The following is a 24,724-nucleotide window of genomic DNA, read 5'->3' on the forward strand; positions in this document are numbered from 1 at the left end:
CAGGCTTTTCCTACCTCAGCAATACGAGTGAAATGGCGGACCACCAGTCAGAAACATTCATTTGATTTTACTGCTCTGAAGTGAGAAGCTGTGGGGCTCTGACCTGGCGGTGGTCGGGGGGCAGCAGGGCCCCGCGGAGGCTGCTCAAGTTTTTCGTTTTCATCGAGTGTCTCACTCCCTTATTATCATGTGGATGTTGCTGAGCCCCCCAGAGCTTGAGGTCCGCGATATTAAACAGCCAAGGGGGTGCAGACCGACGGGTGGCCTTCTCACGTGATGCTCATTCTTTGTCTTTTATCCTCAGCCTATGAGCTACAGAACTGCCCGGACCCCAATCCCTTCCCCAACGGTTATGTCGTCAACTCGGACTTCAACGTGGGCCAGTCCGTCTCATTTGAGTGCTACCCGGGGTATGTGCTGCTCGGGCACCCGGTCCTCACGTGCCAACACGGCGTCAACCGCAAGTGGAGTCACCCTGTGCCCAAATGTGAAGGTGAGTGTGGGCAGAGAGAGGTGCACTGACAGGTGTGAAAGGCGCTATATAACGAAAAGGTCAATGTGAAAGACACTGCATAACAGACAGGAAGAGAGATGTGAAAGGCGCTATATAACAGACGGCCAGGCAGGTTTATGGGGGGCTGTGAAAGGCGCTATATAATAAACAGATAGACCTGAGTTGCCCCTTCTGTGGTTCTGTGACCCGGTCCTCGTCCAGAATGCCCATTTAGCCACCCAGTGCCCGCCTTTGTTTTCCAGTGTCTGTGCACCCTCTTTGTGCAACTCCTGGCATGGGGGGGGGGTCTCTCCTCACTCCGTCTCTCATCTCCCTCTCCTCCTCTTCCTCCTCTCTCCTCAGCGCCCTGTGGATTTAACATCTCTGCCCGCAATGGCACCATCTACTCACCGGGATTTCCTAACGAGTACCCCAACTCCAAGGACTGCACCTGGCAGATCAGCGTACCCCACGGGCACGGGGTTTACATCAACTTCACGCTGCTGCAGACCGAGCCGGTCAACGACTACATCGCCGTGTGGTAAGGCTTGACTCTGCCCGCCTGGACCCCGGCACCCACCATCTTAGATCACAGTCTGGTGTTACATTCAAGGGACTCCAACATGGAAACGGGGAGGGGGGTGTGGGGGGCTCAAAGCTGGCCAGCCCCCCAACTGAGAGGCTGGATGAGTCAGGCCCATAAAGAGACCCCTGAATCAGCAAAAGCAAAACTGCCCACAAGGCCAACACAAACCCAATGACCTGCTGCTGAGACCCTCCCAGCAGCATGGCCCCGCCTCCTGGCGTACCACCCCCAAATCCCCTAAATTATGTTAACAATTAGTCGAAATGAACAAACACATAAAAACAAGTCAGGGGAACACCTTGGTGTTCCACTGTGATGGGTCATGACCCCTGGGGACACACCCCTAGCAACGGGGCCCCGCATCCTAGCAACCACACCACAAATTGGAGCTGCCTGCTAGAGAAACCAAATGGCTTTGTGAAATATTTCCAAATGGCAGTAAATCAAATGTGAGCAAAAAGAAAACACAACGGGGGGGAATCTCAATACAAAGAAAATGAACGTCAAACCAGTCGGGGAGTCCAGAGAATCGAAAAGCCCCCGTGAATGTCACCCTGCTCTCTGCACTCCGCCACGCCCCTGCCAGTGCAGCCATTTTGTTACACCGTTGCTAGGATGTGACAGCTGGTTTCTAGGGGGCGTGGCCACAAATCGATTTTTTTTACCCCTCTGCTCTCGTGTCGATTTTCTTTTGTGACTTTGGTGTCATTGCTGCTTGTGGTGTGACAATCTGCCATCTCTACTGGCCCCGGTGGTCTACCATGCGTACCACCTGATGGCAGGACACCTGCTTGGACTTGTGGGAGACACTGGAAGGTGAGGACGCAGCCGAGGTGGACGTGGTCTGCACTGGCACATCAAACGAGTGACCGTCAGGACCCAAAAACCGGTGAGGGTCAAAGACAGAAGTCGAGATCGAGGGGCCGCAGAGCCAAACCAAATAACGATTTGCTCGCAGTCACTCATCTCGGGTAATTTGACCATAGCGACTCCTACTAAAGGCCAAGCCGACAATCAGAAGATACCTGAGCAGTTACTGGACGTCTGACAAAGAGGGTCTGCCATCCGTAAACTCGGGCGGCCTCCCCATGGCCTTGTAAACCCTTCGTGTCATTAAGGAGTCGCGAGAAGCCAAAATGGCGCTAAGATAAACTAGTCAAAGACGTTAGCACATTCAAAGAGGAGCCTTTGGACTAAAAGAAGAATCGGGCGCTGCCAGGACCCCCAGTGAGTGGAAGACCTCGTCGAAAGGCGCTATAACTTGAACACCTGACTCCTTCGTGACACTATGGCCGCACCAATGACGTAGCGCACTTCTGAAAAATTCTGAGTGCGATTGTCATGGCAACGAGCAATGCTAACAATGGAATATGGGGGGCATCCCATAATGAACAAAACAAAGCTGCAGTAAAACCCCTTCTCAGACAACGACAGTGAAACGTCCCCAAACAGACATAAACGTCACGTCACGGTGATTGGGACAATCGAAAAGTTCAAAAACGACGATAAAGGTGACAATTAAAAATGTCAGTCAGGGACAATCTGAGCGTGACCCACGACGGGACCCCAGGGGTCTCTGGATGTCTGACTGCCTTCTCTCCTTTGATTCAAGGGACGGCCCGGACCAGACGTACCCGCAGCTGGGGGTCTTTAGCGGCAACACGGCCCTGGAGACGGCGTACAGCTCCTCCAATCAGGTGCTCATCAAGTTCCACAGCGACTTTTCGACGGGTGGGCTCTTCGTCCTTAATTTTCACGGTGAGTACCAGCTGTTGGGAATGGGACCTTTGCCGTCCGTCACATGCCTCAGCTTGTTGTGAAAGGCGCTATATGCACCCTAGCCCCTCATCTTCCTCTTCTTCTTTGTTTTAGCTTATCGTCTTAAAAAGTGTCAGGCGCCAGCAGCCGTCCCGCAGGCTGACATCTTCGCCGAGGACGATGACTATGAAATCGGTCAGTTTCTGGTTGTGTGTGTGGTGGAGCCCACCAGGGTGGTGACGCTCTGCCTGGTGGTCTTTCGAGGCCTGTGGCCATTTTGGGTGTTCTTCCTCTCCTTCTCTTGTCCCACACTCTGTTTGTTTTTTCCTCTCCATTTGAGAAGCTCTTGCTGTCCGCTTTCAATCTTCTGGACCCCCCTGCCCCGCCGTCCCCCTCATACCTTTCCTGGTTTATTTCAATTCAGGGGACGTGGTGAAGTATCAGTGCCACCCTGGGTTTACTCTATTGGGCACCGACCAGATCACATGCCAGCTGGGCTCACATTTACAGTTTGAAGGGCTGTCGCCATCTTGTGAAGGTAAGCATCCAGCGTGAAAACACCAAGTGGGCAGAGCTGGCAGCTGTTGGGCAGTTGTGGGGCACACTGACTTGGTGCCAATCAGGGGCTCAGCCGCCCTTGTCCTTGTCCTCTTTGTTCCAGCTCAGTGTCCCGCCAACGAAGTCCGCACGGAGTCCTCTGGCGTCATCCTCAGCCCCAACTACCCGGGCGCCTACCTGAACTCTCAGACCTGCTCCTGGACGGTGAGGGTACAGCCAGGGCACAACGTCTCTGTTTACGTGGAGATGTTCCAAAGCGAGAAGCAGTTTGACGAGCTGGAGATCTTTGACGGTGAGTCGGGTGAGGGTTTGGGGGCTTCATGGAGACGGGCGGTGAAGGAGCCTGACGTCCGTTTGTCCCGCAGGACCCTCCGGCCAAAGCCCGCTGTTGGTTGCCCTGAGCGGAAATCACACGGCGCAACTGAACTTCACCAGCAAGACCAACCAGCTGTTTCTGCGGTGGTCCACAGACCACGCGACCAGCAAGAAAGGCTTCAAGATCCGCTATTCTGGTGAGTGCCCCTCTCTAAACTGGTAACGCGAGATCCCAGGATCATGGAAGTGCCATGCTGGTGATTCATAGACATTTGGGCAAAGTGGATGCCAGGCTCTTTCCTGATTGGTGCCCTGTATTTAGACCCTGTGCTGTTAATGCCCATTAGCCCCCAGCAGGACCCTCGCCACCTCACAGTGCCCGTGACGGACGTTGAGTGCTCAGACGAGGTGTGCACTTTCAGCCTTCGCTTCATCACAGTGGCATCTGCTCGATTCCCGTGGCTCCTTTGTTTGCTTGGCAGTCTTCCCCACCACAGCTTAGGGGCTTCTTTTTATGCCCATTTAAAGTGTGCACAGATGCGGCCCCCCGGGTTTCAGATTAGCTGCCTCCTGCTCATCTTTAAAATTCAGGGCAACGAGTCGTCTGTGGGGCTGCTGGGATGAAGCTGAGCGAATCTGCGGGGCCCCCTAGTGGCCAAGAGCAGAAGGCAGTTATGGACTCTTGAGAGCCTCCTGAGCCAAGAAGGGGGCCTGAGCCGGTGGTCCGGAAAACACAAAAGGCACAAATCAAAAGGTCCTAAATGTGACAGAAAGCAAACTAATGCTGTGAGCCGCCATCTTCAATTGGGACGGTGTGTCCAGGTGGCCATGGGACCCTGTCATAAACAATAATGGCACGAGGAGGTGACAGCAGTAGAGGTGGCCGCTCATCTTCAAGGTCAGGCTTTGCCACCAAAACTGGTGCCAGTGACGGAGTGTCATGGCGTTCTGCTGATTCTGTGGGTCACGCTTGGCACGACACTTGGGGTCGCTGTGACGTGACACATGTGATGTCATCGCGTCACTGCGTGCCCTCCGTTTTCACCGAGTCTCTTCCTCTTTTATGTCCCCATTCAGCCGCGTACTGCAGTGTGAACGGCGACGTCAAGAATGGCGGAGTGCTGAACAAAACTGGGGGTCTGCTGGGCAGCAGGGTGTCTTACTTCTGCAACATGGGGTACAGGATGGTGGGAAGGAGCAACGCCACCTGCAGACTCCACAGCAACGGGCTGTATGCCTGGGATGCCACCGCGCCACTCTGCCAAGGTAGGCCGGGTTCTGTGGGGGTCTGGCAAGGGGGTCAGCCATCTTGAGGGTGGGGCCTGGGCTGGCATCTCAGACATCACTCAGCTGACTTTGGGTTTGCTGCTGTTTGGTCTTGGGGGTCCCTGGGTGACCCTCATTCCTCCTTCGGTCTCAGGTTTACCACGTAGGCTTGAGCTGAGTGCCCGACATCCCACCTCTAGAGCCCCTTATATGATGGCTCTCAGGGCAGCTGGGCAGGTGGGAGGGACGCTGAACAGGTGGTCTACCAGGGTCTGGCTCTCCATCTTAGAATGTCCTCTGCTCCGGCTCAGCCTTGCATGGCCCTTGGATGGGATGGCAGCAGCAGAGACATTCGGGCCCCCTTGGACTCGGCCCCCCATTCCATCCCTAGCCAGGTTGTTCTTGCATTGTTTAAATTTCAAAAGACACGACTAAAAAATCAGAGATGCAAGAGCTCAGCCAATCAGCAGCTCTCATCAGGCCGTGCCAGTCCCAGGCTGTGGGTCCCTGCTCTGCCTGGCTGAAGCCCAATTAATCAGCGTGGACCTCCGCGTTAACACGTGTCCCTGTCATGTGACATTCAGTAGGGGGGGTTTATAAAAGCAGTGTTAATGTTTGGGATGCGCCATCTGCTGGAATGACAAATGCAGTGCAGTGTATTACTAAAGACGTTTGGGATGCGCCATCTGCTGGAATGACAAATGCAGTGCAGTGTATTCTGTTCAGATGTCATTCACTGATGACGCGGCTTTTCCTCGATTTATTTGAATTTCAAGGTAGGAAGCAGCAAGAGGCTGAGAGGACACCTGAGAATTTCTCTGTTATCAGCGGCACAGATGGTGTCACCTGTGTGCCAGTTGTTAATTCCTGGGTCATAAGCCAATCCTACCAAACAGTCAAAAGGAGTGTCGGGTGGTCCTTAGAAAAGCCAGTGTGCTACAGCTTAAATGTCATCGTTAGGAGTGACTAAGTGGCACCATCGTGGGCAGCCAGGCTTACAGCTCATATCGGTCTAAACAGACGTCTGCTTCCTCATTTGACAGTGGACTTACTGTCCCTTACCTCCAGTGTGACATGGGGGCAGGCGGGCACTATCAGGTCATGTTATGTCTGCCCCCTTCTGGCCTTGTCACTCCCACTGTCCTCCGCCAGGGCAGCTGAGTTGAGACTCTGACGCCTTCTCCTTTTTCTTCTTTTCTCCTTCAGCCATATCCTGTGGCATTCCTGAGCCTTTAGGCAATGGCACCTTCTATGGCAATCAATACACCGTGGGCAGCAGGGTTCAGTACCAGTGTGACGAAGGCTACCACCTAGACAGGAGCGATTTGGCCACCGTGGTGTGCCAGGAGGATGGCATGTGGAGTAACAAAGGGCATCCGCTGCGCTGCACACGTAAGTTCTGAATGTGTGGGTGGGTGGGAAGCGCTGCATGGGCATCAGCTGAGCTGGACTGGGCATGGCCTGTACCTACCTGGGAAGTCATCCACCTGACTAGTGGTCCTCCTAAGTTCTCATGATTTTGTGTGTCCTCACAGAGGTGACAATGACATGCCACCAACATGAACACACACAATGTCTCCACAGGGCCCACATCTGTTTGTCTAGATGGAAGGAGTGGGCAGGCGGGTGGGCATGATGCCCCCTGTTGTTACTTCACTCTTTTTTGTGTTTTTTCAACAGGGATTTGTTGTCACATTTGGTCTCCTTTTCTCTTGTCACCATGTCCTGGGGCACTCGACTAAATGCTGGTGGCACATCGTCACATGCCTGCTGCCATCAGGCTCCTGACAGTGAACTTCTATGTGTCTGCCAGTCCCAGCACTTGGCTGCTGTGCCGTCTCTCGAGTGACATTCTTGTCCTGCCTGTTTGGTCTTCCGGTGCCTGGTGGGGGTGGTCTTCATCCTTGGGGGGCAGTTAATTTTCCACACGGTTGGCGAGGCTGAATGCAGGTTGGCGATGTTAAAATATGATCTGAATAATAAGTGAAATGCTAAAACTCGGGGGCACACTGGGCACACTCTCACAGTAGCAGCGGGCGGGCACTCCAAAGGGTTAAACCAGCCCACCTTGACTTTCACGAGCCTTTGACGTAAACAGAAGTTGTTTGTCTAAAAGTATTTTATGAACGAGCGCGTCTGAGCAGAGCTTAAGGGGATTGGCTGTGATCCCCGGCACAAAGTTTGGATTAGCGGGATTTCATCGGAAAGTTTTGAGTGTCGTGAATGCGCCGCGCATTTTCACAAATGATGTCCTGTCATTGGAGGATGCCTTCCATTTCTCAGGTATAAGAGTGGGGGGGCTCTGCTCCGGGACCCCAAATCGGACTCCGTTGTGTGTCTCATCAGGCCCTCTGCTGGCCGCGACCTGCAACTGCGCCCATCCAGGGAGGGGACACGGACGGCCCCAAAGCCCCGGCGTGTGACGCGGGACCACTCAGAACACCCCCTATAGGGAGGCCCAGGTTTGAACCGTCGCTTGGGGGTCAGCCCGAGGGTCTCGCCCACGTCTCCGTTTGCGGCGCTTTGGTGCTCCTAATTGGCCTAATTGCACTTAAGCGTAAATTGGACGATTACGGCTTTGTTACCTTCTGCCAGAAACAAAGAGCTAATAAGGAGCAGATGGTTTGTGGATCTCTGGGAACTCCAACATCTTAATGAGCGTTCGGCGCCTCCGGATCATCGTCTTGACACTCGCACGCGCTCAGATCCTATCTTGATTAACACGCTTTTTATAGTTTCTCCTTAAATGCTGCGTGATTGCTGGGCATTTAACGCGTCCCCCCCGCCCGCCTGCCCGCACCCCCCCGATGCGTCTCAGGCGCTCTGCTTAGACGAGGCTGAGCTCCGGCAGCTGCCATCCACAACGAGGCAGGATTCCCGTCTTCTCTCTCCTCTCCTTTTCCTTTCTTGTTTTTTCCCGTTTGTACTCCACGGTACATCCCAGCTAGAAGGGGGGCGTCCGGCGGGCACATCACTGTCCGCACACGGTGACCCCCCAAAGAACACAACATGTTACGTGATTCACCATACGGGCACGAAGACGGGCTCACCTGCTGGAGACCACCGCCGTGTGCCCCCTTGTCTGAATCAGATCCATCACTAGAGCGCTGATGTCTAAGATTAGGTGGGCCGGCATAGAATCCAGGGGGGCAAATCAACGTTTGATTTAAACGAGTGGACCGAGTTAGACCCTGTCACATAGGCATTCACAGTGGGGGTCCGAAAGTTTTTAGAAATCATGGAGACTCCGCATTAGTGATGAGAGAAGCTCATCAGGTCTTCATTTTAAGGGGAACAACAAAGCACAAGGAGCCCCCTGACCATCTAACGCTAACCCTGAGCCCACTCACTCCTTGGTCTGACAATCCAAACCCACCCACGACGCCAACGGCAGAACAGAAATTCAACTCCAAGTTGGGATGGACCCTAAAGTTCTCCACGTTACTGGACCACCGAGTCTCTCTGTGTGAAGACAAACCTGCTGAGGCTACGCTGAAGTCTCCACCTCCGTCTCCATGTTCTTCTTGAGGAATTCACCGTGAAGCAAAATGGAGGCCACTCACCACATCAGAAGAACTCGAGACGTCCCTAAGTCACAGCTTCACGAAGTGCCTTCCTGATTGAGGCACCTCGGTGGGGTCTCCTCTACATCTCCATCAGCGCTGGTCGCTCTCCGTGGTCCTGAATGAGCCCATCTGCTCTCCGCCGGACTACAAATCAGCGCTAGTAGGAGAACAGGGCAGCACAACCGGGCCGAGCCTTCAGATCTTCAACAGACGGACATCAGCAGGGCGGACCCCACCTCTTACTGATTGGGGTCTCAAGGTGCAGTGGACGTCACGCTGAAGCCACTGAGCTCGCACCTCCAGATTAGAAAAAGAAAGAAAAGATAAAGCAGAAAGTCCAGAAATGAGCAGCTAGGCTGATTCAGGACCACCCCAGAAAATATTGTGGCCAATCGGGATGAGACACCCTTGTTGTGCCTTTGGACCCCCTTGTGATAACTGCTCAATTGTCCCTAGGTGTCACGTACTCCGTCATCCCCTGTGAAGCCCCCCACTTCACGGCGTCTCGTCCTGTCACTCTCACAGGTGTGCCTACCAAACATTCAATCCCAGATGAGGGTCACTCATTTCAGGCCATCAAAGGCTAAAGGTGACACGACGGACGTGTTCAAGGTGACGTCAGATGGCGCACAGAAGCACAGACACCGTGAGCCCCTCAAAGTCCGATGTCATCGCTTTGTGGGGTTGACTGGGGGCGTGCCAGTGGCTTGAGTGGCCCCCGTGGTGACCCAACGTCCTTTTCCTGTTTGTCTTCCCCAGCGGTCCGCTGCCCCAACATTGAGAGCACCCTGACGGAGCACCTGGTCTGGCATCTGACATTCGGGGCACCAAATGAGTTTGGAGCTCAGGTGCTGCTCAGCTGCAGTCCTGGATATTTCCTCGAAGGTCGCCGAATTACGAAATGTCTGCCGAATGGGACATGGAGTGCGGGCGAAGGGAAGCCCACTTGCAAAGGTAATCCCTGCTCTTTGAATTTCTTGTAAAGGTTACAATTAAATGTTAAAAATGATGGACAGGGCCAGAACAAAAATGTTGCCTGTGTACTCCTGCTGTTATAATTTTTAAGGTGGGCTGTGAGCCCCCCCACCCAAAAAAACAAAAACATCAGGTCTAAAGTTCAATTGGCTGCTCAGAAACCTCCAAAAATGTGAAAAACCTCAAATCAGCAAAAGCAGCCCGGCCCCAAACTCAAGCTGCAGGCTTACGGCCCGCAAAGCAAGGACAAGGATACTTTATTTAATGATAGAAATTATATTCAGATTATTATTATTATTATATATAATTATCACAACAAATCCAAAATGGAGCTCAATATCCGAAAGGTTTGCTCACAAACGTAAAACCCAAAGGCTCACACAACAAAGTCCAGGACCCCAAAATGAAGTCCAGAAAGGACACCACAGAAATCCAAAAGAGAGGGCAGGGCCAGCGAGCGGTGGGGGCGTGGCCTGCTTTTATATGGGGTGGGGGCGGGGCTAAGCTGCAGCATCAGGAGTCCCCGCCCCTGCACATAAAGAGCAGGACAGCACCGTGGACAAGCTGAGGCCATCGATCAATGAAGTGACAAAGTGACATTTACAAAAAGGGCTGAATTGGGGTAAAATAGCAAAGCCTCACAAATGAGGTGCGAATGGAGATGAAGTCCCGACTCTGACGTGGCACAAACACGTTGGTTCAACACAAAACTGGCAGTCAAAACTGAAAACAAATTCAAATTCTCATTGGAAAATAAAATGGAAAAAACTGAATGTGACCACAGCACGGAGCCCATGGCAGGCCTGTCACACACACACACACACACACGGGCCACAGTCGGGACCCTCAGTGATCACAGAGTGTGGTGGAGGGGGCAGGCCAGTCCTCTAGATGGGGTCACCTGGGCACATGTGTCACATTCTGAGTAACCCAGTGACCACAGGGGATGTGACTGAGGAGGTGTACCCGGGCACCAGAAGTTGACAGTGCCAAGCAATGTTTAGTCTGCCACTGATGCAGCCCCCAAATGTGGGACTGGCCTGACAGGGGGGCTCGTGGATGATTTTCTGTTGCAGAGGGTCCACTGACTCAGCCCATCACAGGTCACATGGAGGTCCCACTCCACGGTGTCCTCCACGGGCCCTGCTCGGTGACACGCAGCAGAGAATAAGAGACTCGGGCTCAGACTGGCTGCCACTCATACCCATTTGTAGTACGGTGGGCTCGGGCGCGTGTGGTTAATGGCGCCGACTCCCTCCTCGTGCGGCTCGTCTCTAGCGTCACTCGTTTTATCAAACTTCATCAGCGTGTCTTTAGTGCTTATTTGGAGGCCGAGCCGCGCGCGCTCACTGGCACAGCCCTGATTAATGGGCGCCGTCACATTTACTCAAACGGCACTTCAACTGAGCGGCTGCGTGAGCCCCCAGCAGATCTGTCTTCATTTGCTGTCAGAGACAAATCTTCAGCTTTTATGAAGCTGATCCGTTCTCATTCCTGGACGGGATGTGTCCTTCTGAGAAGCTCGGAAAATCCCATTTAGTGCCTCGCTGGAGAAGACAATAAGGGAGAAAACAAAGGAAAAAATTCACAAGACTAGGGTGACATGTGTGTGTGACACTGTGGCACTTGTGGGATGAAGAGAGAGAGTCCAGAGGGGTGGAGTCTAGTGCAAAAGTACAGCCAGAAAGGGGAGGAGTCCGTGGGGGAGAAAGAAAAGCAGGTGATGTCATTAGGGGTGGAGCCTGGGGTGAGTGGTGCTGTCAGAAGGGGCGGGGCCATCTGTGTGTGTGTGTGTGAGGTGTGACTTGTGGAGGGTCCTGGCTTGGCCACATCAGCTCACAGACAATGGGTGTGGCCTTTGTCCCCAAGTGAGTGGCTGATGGTGTGAATGTGCAGGCTGAGGAAGATCAGAGCAGCAGCAGTGGTGGTGGTGGTGGGGGGATATCAGCCACTCTGTGGTGCCAATGATAAGACCCCGACTGCATTGCCCTCTAGTGTCCTTATTGTCCTGTGTGCAGCGTGCAGTGATGACGTGCCCTCCAGTGCCAGCGAGTGCCACGTCCAGCCATCCAGTTTCATTTGAGGCTGAGTTGTGTTCATCAGTGAGGCTGGAGTTGCACACAAGGCGCAGCTTCCACTTCTACTGCTGAGGACGACTGCAATATTTGACCCCAGGAGTCCCACCCATAAATATAAATGAGGCACAATCCAAAAGTTAAAAGTGTCAGAGCACACGGGCAGCCTGTGCTGTAGGGGGCACCGCTGAGTGCTCACCATGGTTTCCTCTCACAATCCTTTGGTTCTGCTGTTTCCTGATCCTGCTCTCTCCCTAGTGACCCACCAAACACCGGGCTGGGCTTTGGTCCCCATGACCCTGCACTGGATTAAGCAGGCTGCCCAATGTTTGTGGGTCTCTCTGTACTACCGATGCCCTCAACCTGCCCCCATATTTCTTCCCGTCCTCGTGTGCTGGTGGCAGACATTGTCTAGCTGCTATCTTCTTTACTTTCCAGTCACTTCCTGTGGAGACCTTCCTTCTCCTCCAAACGGTAACAAGATTGGGACCTTAACCACCTATGGGGCTACGGCGATCTTCACCTGCAACACTGGATACACCCTGGTGGGCTCGCACGTTCGGGAATGTCAGGCCAACGGACTGTGGACTGGAGTGGAGACTCGATGTCTGGGTAAGTCTCACCTGCTCCTTTTATTGCCTTCTGGACTCCCATTTTGACCAGTAGGATTGGATTGCACTGGTAAAGGCCAACCTGAAAACCATAATAAGAGATGGGAGTTCAAGGGGCACTGGGGAGGTGGGAGAGGAGCCAATCAGAATTAGGGGCTGTTAAAAGCGGTGGCCAGCAGGGGTCAGTAACGGGCTGCTGCTCTTTATAATACGCATAAGCAATTTGAGGAGAATAGAAAGAAGAAGCTGGTCAGGTCGGAGAACGAGAGGAAACTGGCAGGAATGGCAGACAGTGCAGAATCAGCCAAATGGAAAGGCTGGGGAGCTTTAAAAGAAATCGAGTGAATGTCAGAAAATGTGAGGAAGACGAAAAGAAAAAGAGTGAATGGCAGCTTGGAGGCTTGGAAATAAATACACCTCAAGTGACGGCCCTGGGTGTCACACTGGACTGGTCACCGTCCACATCCAGGCAATCAAGACGATTAATGGGACACCAGGTGATATGGTGCCCCCGAAGTGTGAGGTACAAGTCAAGGGGGTTTACGCCCAAGTACTACAAAGCACTAGTGAGGCCTCGTCCCATCTCAGAAAGTGCACTGCGCTCTCCATAGTAGAAGAAGCCGAGAGCCGCGTCAGGAAAAGAACAGCCGTGCTGATTCAGCACCTCGGAAAGCAACCAACAGAGAGCGCAACTTGGCTGATTCAGCACCACGGAGAGCAACTGTGGGCCTGAAAGAGCCGAGAAGGAAGTCACGCGGGCACAGGGGGCATCCTGCATAAACCACTGAATAAGACAGGGATTAAGTGACCAGGCTGTGTGGTGGGCAGTAGGAGTTTAGGACCTTCAGGCCTATATGTTGTTACATAGGATTGGCGAGCTTGATGGCCCGGGGGTCCAGTTGCTTCAGTGCTGCAATTCCAAGTCACCTTCATGACTTCACTGACTGACTGGAGAAACGATCACCATAAACTTTTTAAGGCCACACACACCTGTTACAGTAGAGTACAGGTAGTAGAACACAGGGGGCGCCCTTGAGTCACTTCTGAACCCTTAGAAGCCCAAAGTATACTGAAAGGACCTTTAGGGTAAAACAATGGGAGTCGGCCTGAGAATGCATGGCTGTTAATGGAGTGCACTGAAGTGGCATGTGGCCTCACTCTCATGAAGGGGGGGCAGTCCACTTACTACCAATTAATAGGTCTCCTTCTACTTGGCCCATCCACCTTCCTCTGACCCCCTGCTCTACTCCTGGTCACTGCTCTGGGGTCACTTTGAGGGTCTCTTCCCAGGTCATAACTAACCTTTGGAAATCTCAAGACCCTTCTCCTAGAAGGTTCCTCTAGAGGCCCAATCCAGGAACGACAGAAAGGAGGGACACAGGTCACCCTGCTGGCACCCTTCGGGTGGGGGGACCCTGCTCCATTACCTGATGCCCCTCCATTACATAATTAATGAGATGGTGTAGTGCCCCTCTTGGTGGGTGTTGACCATCACTGGCAAAGCCAATTGTGGAGCCCCCCCCCCATACGCACACACACACCACTACAACTACAAACGCCCCCTAGTGTCCTGCCTACTGGTCCTGCTGCCTCTCATTATGACTGAAACGTCATCCCCTGGGTGAAGGTGGCACAAAGGCCTGTAATGTAATGTGCCCCCGTTCTTCCTCGGTCTGTTCTTCATTCCCATGACTTTTCGTGTGTCCCCTCACAACATACGTCCCATTTGTTGCCTTGGTTTCTCTTTTCTTGTCATTTCTGATTATCATTGGATTGACTGGCATCTCCCCATTAGCTCAGTCTGAGTGTGCGGGTACACATGTAGGACCCCAGGATTGGCACACAGGTTAGGCAAGTGAGTGGATGGAGTCTTCACAGAGCGCTGCCCGTGTGGGGTTAGTGGGGTCCTGCTGGTGTGCATTGGGGTCCCCTTTGATGGACTGGTGTCCTGCCTTGAGCTCAGTGCTACAGCGACAGACTCCAAAAACACTTTACAGAGAGACCTACTCACAAAGCGCAGAGCCCACCAGGCCCCTTCACCCAGCACATGCAGTTCCTCCGAATTTCCTCAGCAGCAGCTGCGCTCCCGAAGCTCCGACAAGTGCGCCAGGATTTAACGACAAGCCAAGCGTGTCATTGCAGACGGCCACTTGTCAAACACGTCTGCGTCACGCATGGCAGCTCGGGGGAGCGCCGGACAAGCCGAGAAAACGAGAAGGCGTTTCATCTTTTAATTTGGACATGTAGCTACCTCTGGGGATCGGCGGCAGACTGAAAAACCTCAAAGAAAAGCCTGGCAGAAAGCGCCATGGCGCATCGACCACCTGTCTGGCAGGCACCTCGTCTTCATCACCTGCTCCTTGGCTCATCTTCTGTTTTCACCCACCGCTGCTTGAACCTCAGACCTCCGGGCTTCACTTCAACACTCGTCACCCGCACTCTGATAGAAGGACGTGAAAGGCGCTACAAACAGGGAGATCAGACAAACGCCTGCCCAGAAGTGGCGTTCAGGTCAGCAATCTGAAGAGGAGCGGCTGAGGAAAATCACTGGCCGGACTTCCATCACGGAGCCTTCCACTCATCCGCTGGCTTCTGTCGGTGACTCATTGATGTCACTTCTTCAGTCCTTTGTTCTTTTATTCATTCATCTGTCCTCCACATTCATGTCTTCATTAATTCGTCCACTGATTCATTCATTCATTCATAGATTGATAGATAGATAGACAGATAGACAGACATGAAAGGCACTATATGATAGATAGATAGATAGATAGATAGATAGATAGATAGATAGATAGAATGCCATTTAATAGACAGATAGAAGTGAAAGGCACTATATGATAGATAGATAGATAGACATGAAAGGCACTATATGATAGATAGATAGATAGATAGATAGATAGATAGATAGATAGATAGATAGATAGATAGATAGATGAAAGGCGCTATATAATAGATAGATAGATAGAATGCCATTTAATAGACAGAGAGATAGAAGTGAAAGGCACTATATGATAGATAGATAGATAGATAGATAGATAGATAGATAGATAGATAGATAGATAGATAGAATGCCATTTAATAGACAGAGAGATAGAAGTGAAAGGCGCTATATAATAAACAGATGTGAACTGCACTATGTGACAGATGCTTTGATCAGATAGCGTAAGGCGCTATATCTATACATATAAAGGAGAGTTGTGTTTGTGGAGGGATGGAGCGTTAAGGTGGGTGGGGAGTCACGTGGTCATCTCCCCTCCCATTCACGTCATTTCACTCCGAGCTGAGCTCCGCAGCTGGCGGTCTTGCCGTTCTTTTTCCTCAGCGTTCAGTCCTCTCTCCTTTACTGATTTACCGTTTACTTGACGCAGTACTTACTGAATGTTATTTTTTCCTTTAGTGTTTCTTAGTGTTTAGGACAAACCAAAAATGTCACCTGTTGCATATAAAGAAGTCACATGTAGATACATAATTATTCCAACTACAGCGACTGCAGCGAAGCACACGAGGTCTGCCAGTACACACATACGAAAGACTTGACCTGAGAGATAAATAAGCAGTGAGGTGTTTCAGGGTCCCACAGACAGAAGGTCACTAGAATACGTTCGATGCTGTAGACGTGAAAGGCGCTATACAATACATGATTAAGTAGACAAACGTGAAAGGCGCTATACAATACATGATTTGGTGTCACGTTGTGGATGTGCAAGGCGCTATATAACAGATAAACAGGTAGACGGTTGTTAAAGATGAACGCTCACTGTAATATGACTGATAGACATGAAAGGCGCTATATAGTACTGGACAGATGTAAATGGAAGTGGGTGTCACAATATCATAAACAGACAGAAGCAGATGGCGCTCTTAAACAGGCAGATTTGAGAGGTGCTGCCTACTCAATTGGCAGACCGAGAGCACATCACTGTTGCCTGTCCCCGATGCCCGCTGGCATCCCCGATGCCCTCTCTAATGGCTTCCTGTCGTCTCCTTGCAGCAGGTCACTGTGGCTCTCCTGACCCAATTCTCAATGGCCACATCAGCGGTGACGGATTCAGCTACCGTGACACGGTGGTCTATCAGTGTAACCTGGGCTTCAGGCTGGTGGGCACCTCGGTTCGCATCTGTCAACAGGACCACCGGTGGTCGGGCCAGGCACCGGTCTGCGTCCGTGAGTATTCCCTCTCCTTTTTGTTTTGTTATCTTAGCTGGCATCAAGTCTTGTGCCACTGGTGGTCATTTTGTTGTGGTTGCCACCTCTAAATGCACTGGAGGTGTTTAGCTCTCTGGCAGATACCCACCCAAGGGGCACTGTGAGGCCTGCCATGTTCGTGAGTGCAGCTGCTTTGATCATTCTGCATTTTTCTTGATGGTCTCTGCTGCTCTGCCCCTAATGCTTGGCACCTTCTCCTTGCAGCCATAACCTGTGGTCACCCTGGCAATCCAGCGCATGGCAAGACCAACGGCAGTGAGTTCAACCTGAATGACATCGTGAACTTCACGTGCAGCACGGGCTACGTGTTACATGGCGCAGTGAGAGCCCAGTGCAGAGCCAGTGGACAGTGGAGCAACCCGCTGCCAGCCTGCCGAGGTGAGATGTCACAAGGGGCGCCACCTTGATGTCCCTGCTGTCCACCAGAGAAGTGACCATCCCTCGATCCTCAAAGCCCGGATGAGCTGCCATGGGGTCACCTCAGGGGACCATCGAGACTTCAAAGGTCATCTGTGGGCAGTCAGGGCAGGACAGGAGTCGGGCCGTCAGGTGCTGGTGTGCTGTGGTGGTCCTCATATGGCACCGGGGGTGCACTGCCCTCGCAGCCTGTACTGGACGGGTTAATAGTGAGGTGGGCAAAAGTAACCCCCACTAAAAATACTGCAGGGGCAGTGGAGGAAGGACATTTGGGGGTCGGTGGATGGCAAACCCTTCATCTTATGTATGGTGCCTTGCCTGCCCACTACACTAGGATGGTGGCACCCAGGATAGCTGGAGTGCTAGGAGGGTGGAGATGCCAATTAGGTTGTCTTGGGAAAAAGGTCACTGACCGGGGTCTTAAAGGCCCCTTCAGTTCATCCATTATTGACTGTGAAGTGTGGGCAGGAGGAAGAGGAAGAGGAAGGGAGACTCGAGGTGAGGGGCAGGCCGCTCTGGGAGGGCAGCACTTGGGTCACTCACTGGGTTGGCTCTTCTGCCCGTTGCCTGCTTGGGTCTTTTTACTTCTTTTGGTCCCCTTGGCAGTAATTGGGTTTGGGCACATACAGTATGATGGGGACACTTTCTCGATGGCTTCACTCTTTCCCTTCTCTTTCTGTGACTGGGGTGACCCTCCATGTCCCTCTGATTTTGTGATTCTTGGGGATCTGTGGTGGGCATCCTTGTGTTCAGCTTCAGATATATAGCGCCTTTCAAAGTGACCTCCAGGACTAGTGTAACGGCAGGGGGGCTTGTGTATCTCGGTGACTTGGACCCTGGGTCAGGTTTCCCCCTTGTGCTGTCATTTGGGAGGCACCTCAGCCCTGGTGACCTGCCTGGGGATGTGACAGGTGCCACCTGCGATGCCGACTGGCCAGGACTGGCACCATTGCTTCACTCGCTTGTCTTTCTGCTCTTTTGCAGTGGTCAACTGCTCGGACCCCGGGTTTGTGGAAAACGCCATCCGGCACGGCCAGCAGAACTACCCGGAGAGCTTCAACTACAGGGTCAGCGTGACGTACCACTGCAAGCGCGGCTTCTACCTGCTCGGCTCACCGGTGCTGACGTGCCAGGCCAACGGCTTCTGGGACCGCTCGCTGCCAAAGTGCCTTCGTAAGTCCGCAGTCGGGCGACGTCCACCTTCAGGTCTGGTGTTGTGCCGTGAAAATCAAAGCGAATGACGAGTGAGCTGTGGGGGCGGCGGGAGGCGAGGGTTCGACAGCGGGGTCCTAAAACCTCAAAGAAGGCCTAAGGCCTAAACTCCTAGCAACACTTTCAAAGGGGACGGGTGGGCACATCCAGTCCAGCTAATTTATGGGAAGTCAAGCTACGAACAAACAAACTCTGAGTAAATCATCGAGGTCTCCATTAGTAGGAATTTGGAACGAACGTGAGCGATGAAATGTGGGATGACACAAGTGGCAGGTGGCTCCCGCTCCTCGATGTCACCCTGCTGTCATAAACCGAGAAATGAAATGTGGGGACGTAGTCAGAAAGGACCCCCACAACGCCAAGCTCCTGGCCTGCAGGACTCCCCTCCTTACTAACCAGAGAAAGGTCGGGACCACCAGAGTGCACCAAACAGTCGGCGAGTGGAGGAGTCGGGCCGAGACTGAACGCCGGTGCCGGTGGGAAGGGGAGGGGCTATGCAGTGGAGGCGGAGTCGGTGACTCACAACTGAAGAAGAAGAAGGTGGAATTATGGGCAGCGCCCCCTCCGGACATGGACTGGTATCGCCTGCCTCATCGGAAAAGCGCCCGCGTTTGACAATACAAAGGTCCATAAGACACAGAAATTCCAAGTAATCAGCAATTCAAATGCAAGATAATGAAATACTGAAAGAAAAGGAAAACAATAAATAAATAAATAAATAGAACAAAAGAAAAGAACAAAAGGCCATCAAACCAAAAAACAAAACTGACAAGGTGAGGAAGAGGACGATGAAAGCCGAAGCAGTGAAGGCAGAGGCTCTCATCATTTACGTGTTCGCCAACTTGCGTTAAATGCGGCGGTGCCACCCACTGTGTTGTCTTCTCTGACGGTGTCACCAAGGTGGGACGCATCCCCAGGCTTTCCTTGACATTCAGGAGGGGGTTTTAGACCTCCGCTGGGACCCCTGTGCTTGTCCTCCTGCCACTCACAGACTCCATAAGCTGCTTTCCCTTTCTTTATCTCGTGAATTCCCAGGACACCTCATGAAGGATGTGAGGCTCTGTGTGATGCCCCGAGTGCCCAGCCTGGCACGTTTAGATGCGGAAATTAGTGACCTGGCATCCCTGATTGCTCTTTCTGCCCTCCATTGTCTTATCTTTTTCTTTCCAGCTATTTCTTGTGGTCATCCCGGGACGCCCCAGAACGCCATCCTGACTGGCAGTAAATTCACCTACGCCACCCTGGTCCACTTTTCCTGCAGTGGAGGCAGAATTCTTCTTGGCAATGCCACGCGGACCTGCCAAGAAGACGGCCGATGGAGCGGCTCTCTGCCCGAATGCTCAGGTGGGTTTGGTGACATCATGGTCCTCCTGGTGCCCGGGGTCTTCTACCGAACTGTCACTGTCATATTAATGAGTGTATCATTGTCATCAAAACCTCACAGCACTTGGTTAGTCATCAGCTTCATTAGCTTCATCATCATCATCATCATCATCATCATCATCATCACCAGCTCTGAGTTGCATAAATTGAAAAATGTAATAAGAAAAAAGGAAGGTGCCATCATTGTGACTCCCCCTCCACGTGGTCCTCCTAATGTTGTGACAACAGTTTCAAAGACGAGCGGACATTCCCTTCAAGGGTCACCCAAGCTGGGGTCTGCTAAACGACATGAAAAACCAAATCACCAGACGACCCCCCAATGCCAGCCAGTTCTGTCATCTCCACTTATCTGAAGCTCCGCAGCTTGTTCATGAACCCCCCAAACCCCCCATGGTGTTTTCCTATATGGCAGTAACTCAGACGTGTCCCCGGTGGGACCTCCCCATGGCTGCCCTCTGTCACCGATCCTACGCATTATTTGGGTTTCTGAGGGGCTCTGGTTTGGTGGCCTCGGTGGTCCCATTGGGGTGGTTGTGGCCGAGCCATGAGATGGTAAGGCTGAGGGTCAGCACCTCCAAGACTGGGGTTGTGGGTTTCAGCTGGAAGAGGGTGGGTGGAGCGCCCCCTCCTGGCTGGGGGTGCAATTGGAGCTCAAATATCGTAATGAGTAGGGAAGGAATGGAGGGAGAGAGAGAGAAGAAAGCAAAGCAGCGTCCACAGTCCTGACCGGTCAGTCGTGGTCAAGAGAGGTCCAAGTGGCGAGTCCCAGCTCTTGATTTACATTCCTACCCTGTGATCTGGGAGCAGAAGTCCTTGGCAGGGGGTCTGGGATCAGGGTGAGGAGCTCACAGTCAAGATGGGGGGGCCGCTGAAGTGCAACCTGGAGGAGACCTTGGGGCAGACCCAGAACATGCTGGAGAGGTGACATCTCCTGCCTGGCTGCTCTGGAGGGGTCCGAGGAGGAGGTGGGGAGACGTCTTAGCTTAGACTGCTGCCCCTCGACCCGACTGTAGAAGACTCGGATCACCCTCAGCAGATCAGACTTGAATGGCAAACCCCACCCCAAATGGTCTTTATTTTTCTATCCCATGATGTTTGTAGTGATGTAGTGATGAGAACAAAGCTAAGAATGGGACCCCAGGCTGACTGCTGCTGGACAACAGCAAGAAACTGTCCATAGAGAGAACCTTCACGTGACTCGAGTCTCCTAATCCACATGTCTGGTCATCATGTCAATCAAACACATGCAAGCTTTGCTCAGATGTTCCTAAATGCCTCCAGAAAACGGACGTCTGCTGAGATGCTGCTGAGGCCCCGCCCTTCGCGCTCCTTCATTGGTCAGTTGGCTGCCCTCCTACTCTGCCTGGTCCTCCTTAGTTGGCTGCTACAATGGAGGTGACATCCACACGCACTTCTTCAGATGAGGCCACCCGAGCGTGTCCTGCCACGTCAGCATGACCTCCATCCCAGTACCACATGGCGTCCCCTCTACTGGTACCCCCCTAACTTCAAAAGCTTCAGTCCGGTCGCCTCTTAGTCTGCCTTTGGTTAAACTGTGGAGGTTCGGCTCATCTCGGGACCCCCTGTAGCATGACGATCACACACGGGTGAAACACCAACAGCCCCACCATCCAGCACCCAGCACCCCCCACTGTGTGCCCCCTCAAAACTGCAAACACTCCATAAACCTGTAAAACATGCATTGTGGGGACTTTGGGAAGCCCTAAATATAAGGGGGGGGGGAGGGATATGGGAATGACAAGACTCAAGGGTAATGCCAGCTCAATGCCAGTGTGCTTATCTCACCAACAGGGGGCAGCGCCGGCCTGTGCAGTGACCCCGGAATCCCAGCGCACGGATCCCGACTTGGAGACGAGTTTCGCTCCAAAAGCCTCGTGCGGTTCTCCTGTGAGGCGGGCTACGTTTTGAAAGGGTCCATGGAGAGGACCTGCCTGCTGAACGGCTCGTGGAGTGGGATTCCACCAGTGTGTGAAGGTAAGCATGAAGGGGACTGAGACCACCAAAGTACAATATGAAGGTTACAAGATTACATGTGGCAGAGGGGCAGAGCTGGGACCCCCGGCCCACAGCGTCCAAAGGCATCCTGGTTTAAAGGGCCAAATCGATGAATGTCTTAGGGGTGATGATTAACGATTAAGGCCACCGTCTCTCTCTGCTGGCCAGATGTCCTTCCTGGTGACAACCGGCTTTAGTCACAGGGACAGGGAGACAGCAGGGGGTCCAGGAGCCAAATCCAAAGCAATCTAGGAGCCCCAAGGGGTCCATACATGCAGTGCCCAATACTTACAATAATGCCCACTAAAGGGGGACACCCCCATGAGGCCAAGGTTCACTCTTCACAGAAAGGGCACCCCGTGGAGCACAAAGGCACAATGGAGATGCCTGGGACAAAAAAAAGTGCCAGTCATACAAAATCCCAGTGCAGAATCCAAACAGAGGGGTCGAGGAAACAGCATGGGGGTCAAAATACACAAAAGGGGCAGCAAAACACAAATAATAACGGACTTGAGCAGGACTTGTGCGAGACCCTCTACTGTAGATTTTGAAGGCGGGTCCCTGGTGGTGATTGACAGGTGGCCCCACCCACAAAAACACACGGACCATAACAAAGGCAGCTTACATATTGCTGGGTGCACGCGCTCATAGTGCCCACCACACACCAAGCCACCTGGAGTGCAGCGGGTGGCACCTGCATACAAAGACAAAAACAAAAATAGGCAACGGGGCACAAAATCAACATAAACCAAAGGATCACGAATGAACAAAAGAGACGTCAAGCGTGAGTGACACATGACAGCCAGGGGCTGTGAACGGGAAACAGCAAATGAGGGTCCTGGGGGACGCACATCCGGAGGGTGAGGAAGAGACGGTGCCAATGTGCTGGGCAGCACGGCTGCCACTTGGAAATATTTAAGCTGCAGACACACAAGGCAGTAGAAGGAGGATGTGCAGGAGTGTGAAGGACGGAGAATCAGGAGGTCTGCTACTTAAAAGATGGGACCACCCAAACAGAGCAGAAAGATCCACAGGAGGAGAACCTGAGGAGCAAAGGGAGAGGAGAGGAGAAACGGCTGAAAGGTGAGGACTTCCTGAGCACACGTGAGAAAACACAGCGGGGGGCTTCAGAAGAAGGTCGTTGCGCCGAAGGGGGTGATGTTCTTAAAAAGGCCAGAAGATGAGAGGAGGAGACACAGGAAGAGGGCGAGACCTGAGAACGTGGACCTCAGCGACCGAAACGCTCGTCAAGCAGATCACCAAGGGTGACGATGCCACACTCTGCCCAGCCCGGCGGTGGGATATGAAGAGGGGGCTTATTAAAGATGGGGTCACAATAACACAAAGGGCACACAGCGCCAGGTGTCCTCACCTCACACTCAGGCTCGACACACACACTCATTGGGTGAGGACGGCTGCTCAGGGAAAGTGAATGCCAGGGGGCCGATTTTACGAGATCCATTGCCTGGTCTGACTGGGATGTGAAAACTCCTCCTTAAATCTGAGCCCATGGGCCTCGGTGCCCACCACGTGCCATGGTTCCATTGGGTGGGCTTTCTCTCCCAGCGTCTGTGTCTCTTGTGTCTTTTATCTTCTCAGCCGTGTCCTGCGGAAACCCTGGCACTCCAGCCTATGGCAAGATCACCTACAGCGATGGCATCCTCTTCTCCAATTCTGTCACCTACACCTGCTGGGAAGGCTACAAAACATCTGGGCTGACCACTCGACACTGTACGGCCAATGGCACTTGGACTGGCAGCACGCCGGACTGCTCAGGTGAGAGAAGAGGTCACGTGACCTCAGCCCACTGGCACGTCCGACACTGAGGGGCATTGTGTGCTTTCAGGTAGATGATGTGTGGCACCCTTACAAGGCCCCACTCAAGGAGGTACCACCCTAGGGTCAATGTCCCCTCTCATTAGTTTAACTGCTGGGCGGAGTCTATTCATGCAGGGGAGGGCAGTTTGACTGGCACTGCGTGGCACCCTCCGAAAGGTGTGTGGCTGCACAGCAGTGGAGGAGCACCCCCTTTGGGTGGCATGGGTTACACGTGGAGAGCTGTAAATGGTGCCATATCTGGACTTGTTGTGCAATGTCTGCGTGTTCGTGACTCCATTTTGAGTATTTCTGTTGGATTCTGTGTGTCTGTGCCCAGCTCCTTTACGGGTCATGTGACTCCTGATGTCAGCACCCCAAGCAGCGCGCTCTGCCCGGTTCGTTTTCTTAACGGTCATTTCGAGATGCTCATTCAGACTTTTGCATTTGTATTCATTTTCAGAATTCTTTTCATTGTGGTTAGAAATGATCGTTCAGTTCTTTCATTGCCATTTAGTTTTTGCTGGGAGTCACCGTCATCGTGACACAGAGGTGACTGCTGAGCAGCTCAGTTCTGGGAGGTGACACTTCAAAAATCAAATCTGAGCTATTTGATCAAAGCCCCCTTAGTGCAAGTGTTAGTTACTGCTCTTTGGGCCTGTAGGGGGCGTAGCAGAGCTCCAAAGCCCTGGCACGACCGGACCAATGCCAGTCTCGGGTTCAACTAAAGATGTTCTCACAAACCCTCCTTCAGAACCCCACTCCTTCCTGGTGGGCATCATTGCCCTCCTCCTCCTCCTGTGAAGGGGCTGCTGGTCAACAGGGGAGCCCACTCTCAGCAGCGGCCCCTGAGGAAGACGAACTAAAGCTGGTATCCAATCAGAGCCCCTCCACCAGCTGTCATTCGGGGGGGACATCTGACCTTAGACATCCATCTCCCTTTGTCCATCCAGCACTCCAACCTCACAATTGTGAGTGTGCGGCCTTCAGGCTGACCTTCCACAGGTGCCTCCTGGCTGTGAGAAGGAATGTTGAAGCACGGGGGGCACGGACCCCTAATAAACTACAACAACAACAATTTATAAAATCACACAAGGAGGGCTGCAATGGGCTTTAAGAGGCCCTGTTTCTTGAGAGCCCCCCAGCCTTGACTCCCTAAGAAGCCCCCCCATAGGGAAATAAAATGGAAGAAATCTCGGGAAAGCCAATTCAGAGAGAGAGACCCCCTCCCAGGTAGGTCAGGCGTGCAGTGGGTGTCACAAAGTGGGGTATAACACAACACACAGAAGAGATGAAGTCCCCCCAGTGACCCTCGTCACAGATCTAGAGGGCCAGTCTGTCACGGCCACCTCAGGGGTACGACAGTAACAGCGCGAGTAGATGATGTCACATATGAGCCCAGCAAGCCGCCTCCCTCATTGGCCATTCCACAGCTGGGTCAGCACTGGGCCGGCCAATCCGATGACAG

General features: G+C 52.9%; 1 protein-coding gene across 1 annotated transcript in view; it reads left to right on the plus strand.

Moving 5' to 3' along the window:
• Positions 1–24,724, plus strand: part of LOC120517025 (CUB and sushi domain-containing protein 1-like) — a 293,367-nt gene that overhangs the window by 243,172 nt on the left and 25,471 nt on the right. Inside the window, exons 42-58 of the mRNA XM_039739099.1 lie at positions 305–493; positions 857–1,034; positions 2,692–2,837; positions 2,952–3,032; positions 3,262–3,375; positions 3,499–3,687; positions 3,761–3,907; positions 4,788–4,976; positions 6,183–6,368; positions 9,302–9,496; positions 12,031–12,204; positions 16,198–16,371; positions 16,618–16,791; positions 17,815–18,003; positions 19,213–19,386; positions 21,238–21,420; positions 23,041–23,217. Of these exons, the coding sequence (XP_039595033.1) occupies positions 305–493; positions 857–1,034; positions 2,692–2,837; positions 2,952–3,032; positions 3,262–3,375; positions 3,499–3,687; positions 3,761–3,907; positions 4,788–4,976; positions 6,183–6,368; positions 9,302–9,496; positions 12,031–12,204; positions 16,198–16,371; positions 16,618–16,791; positions 17,815–18,003; positions 19,213–19,386; positions 21,238–21,420; positions 23,041–23,217 (2,859 nt within the window). The remainder of the gene's footprint in view (positions 1–304; positions 494–856; positions 1,035–2,691; positions 2,838–2,951; positions 3,033–3,261; positions 3,376–3,498; positions 3,688–3,760; positions 3,908–4,787; positions 4,977–6,182; positions 6,369–9,301; positions 9,497–12,030; positions 12,205–16,197; positions 16,372–16,617; positions 16,792–17,814; positions 18,004–19,212; positions 19,387–21,237; positions 21,421–23,040; positions 23,218–24,724) is intronic.

Source organism: Polypterus senegalus, chromosome 16, assembly GCF_016835505.1.
Source record: "Polypterus senegalus isolate Bchr_013 chromosome 16, ASM1683550v1, whole genome shotgun sequence".
Taxonomy (NCBI): domain Eukaryota; kingdom Metazoa; phylum Chordata; class Cladistia; order Polypteriformes; family Polypteridae; genus Polypterus; species Polypterus senegalus.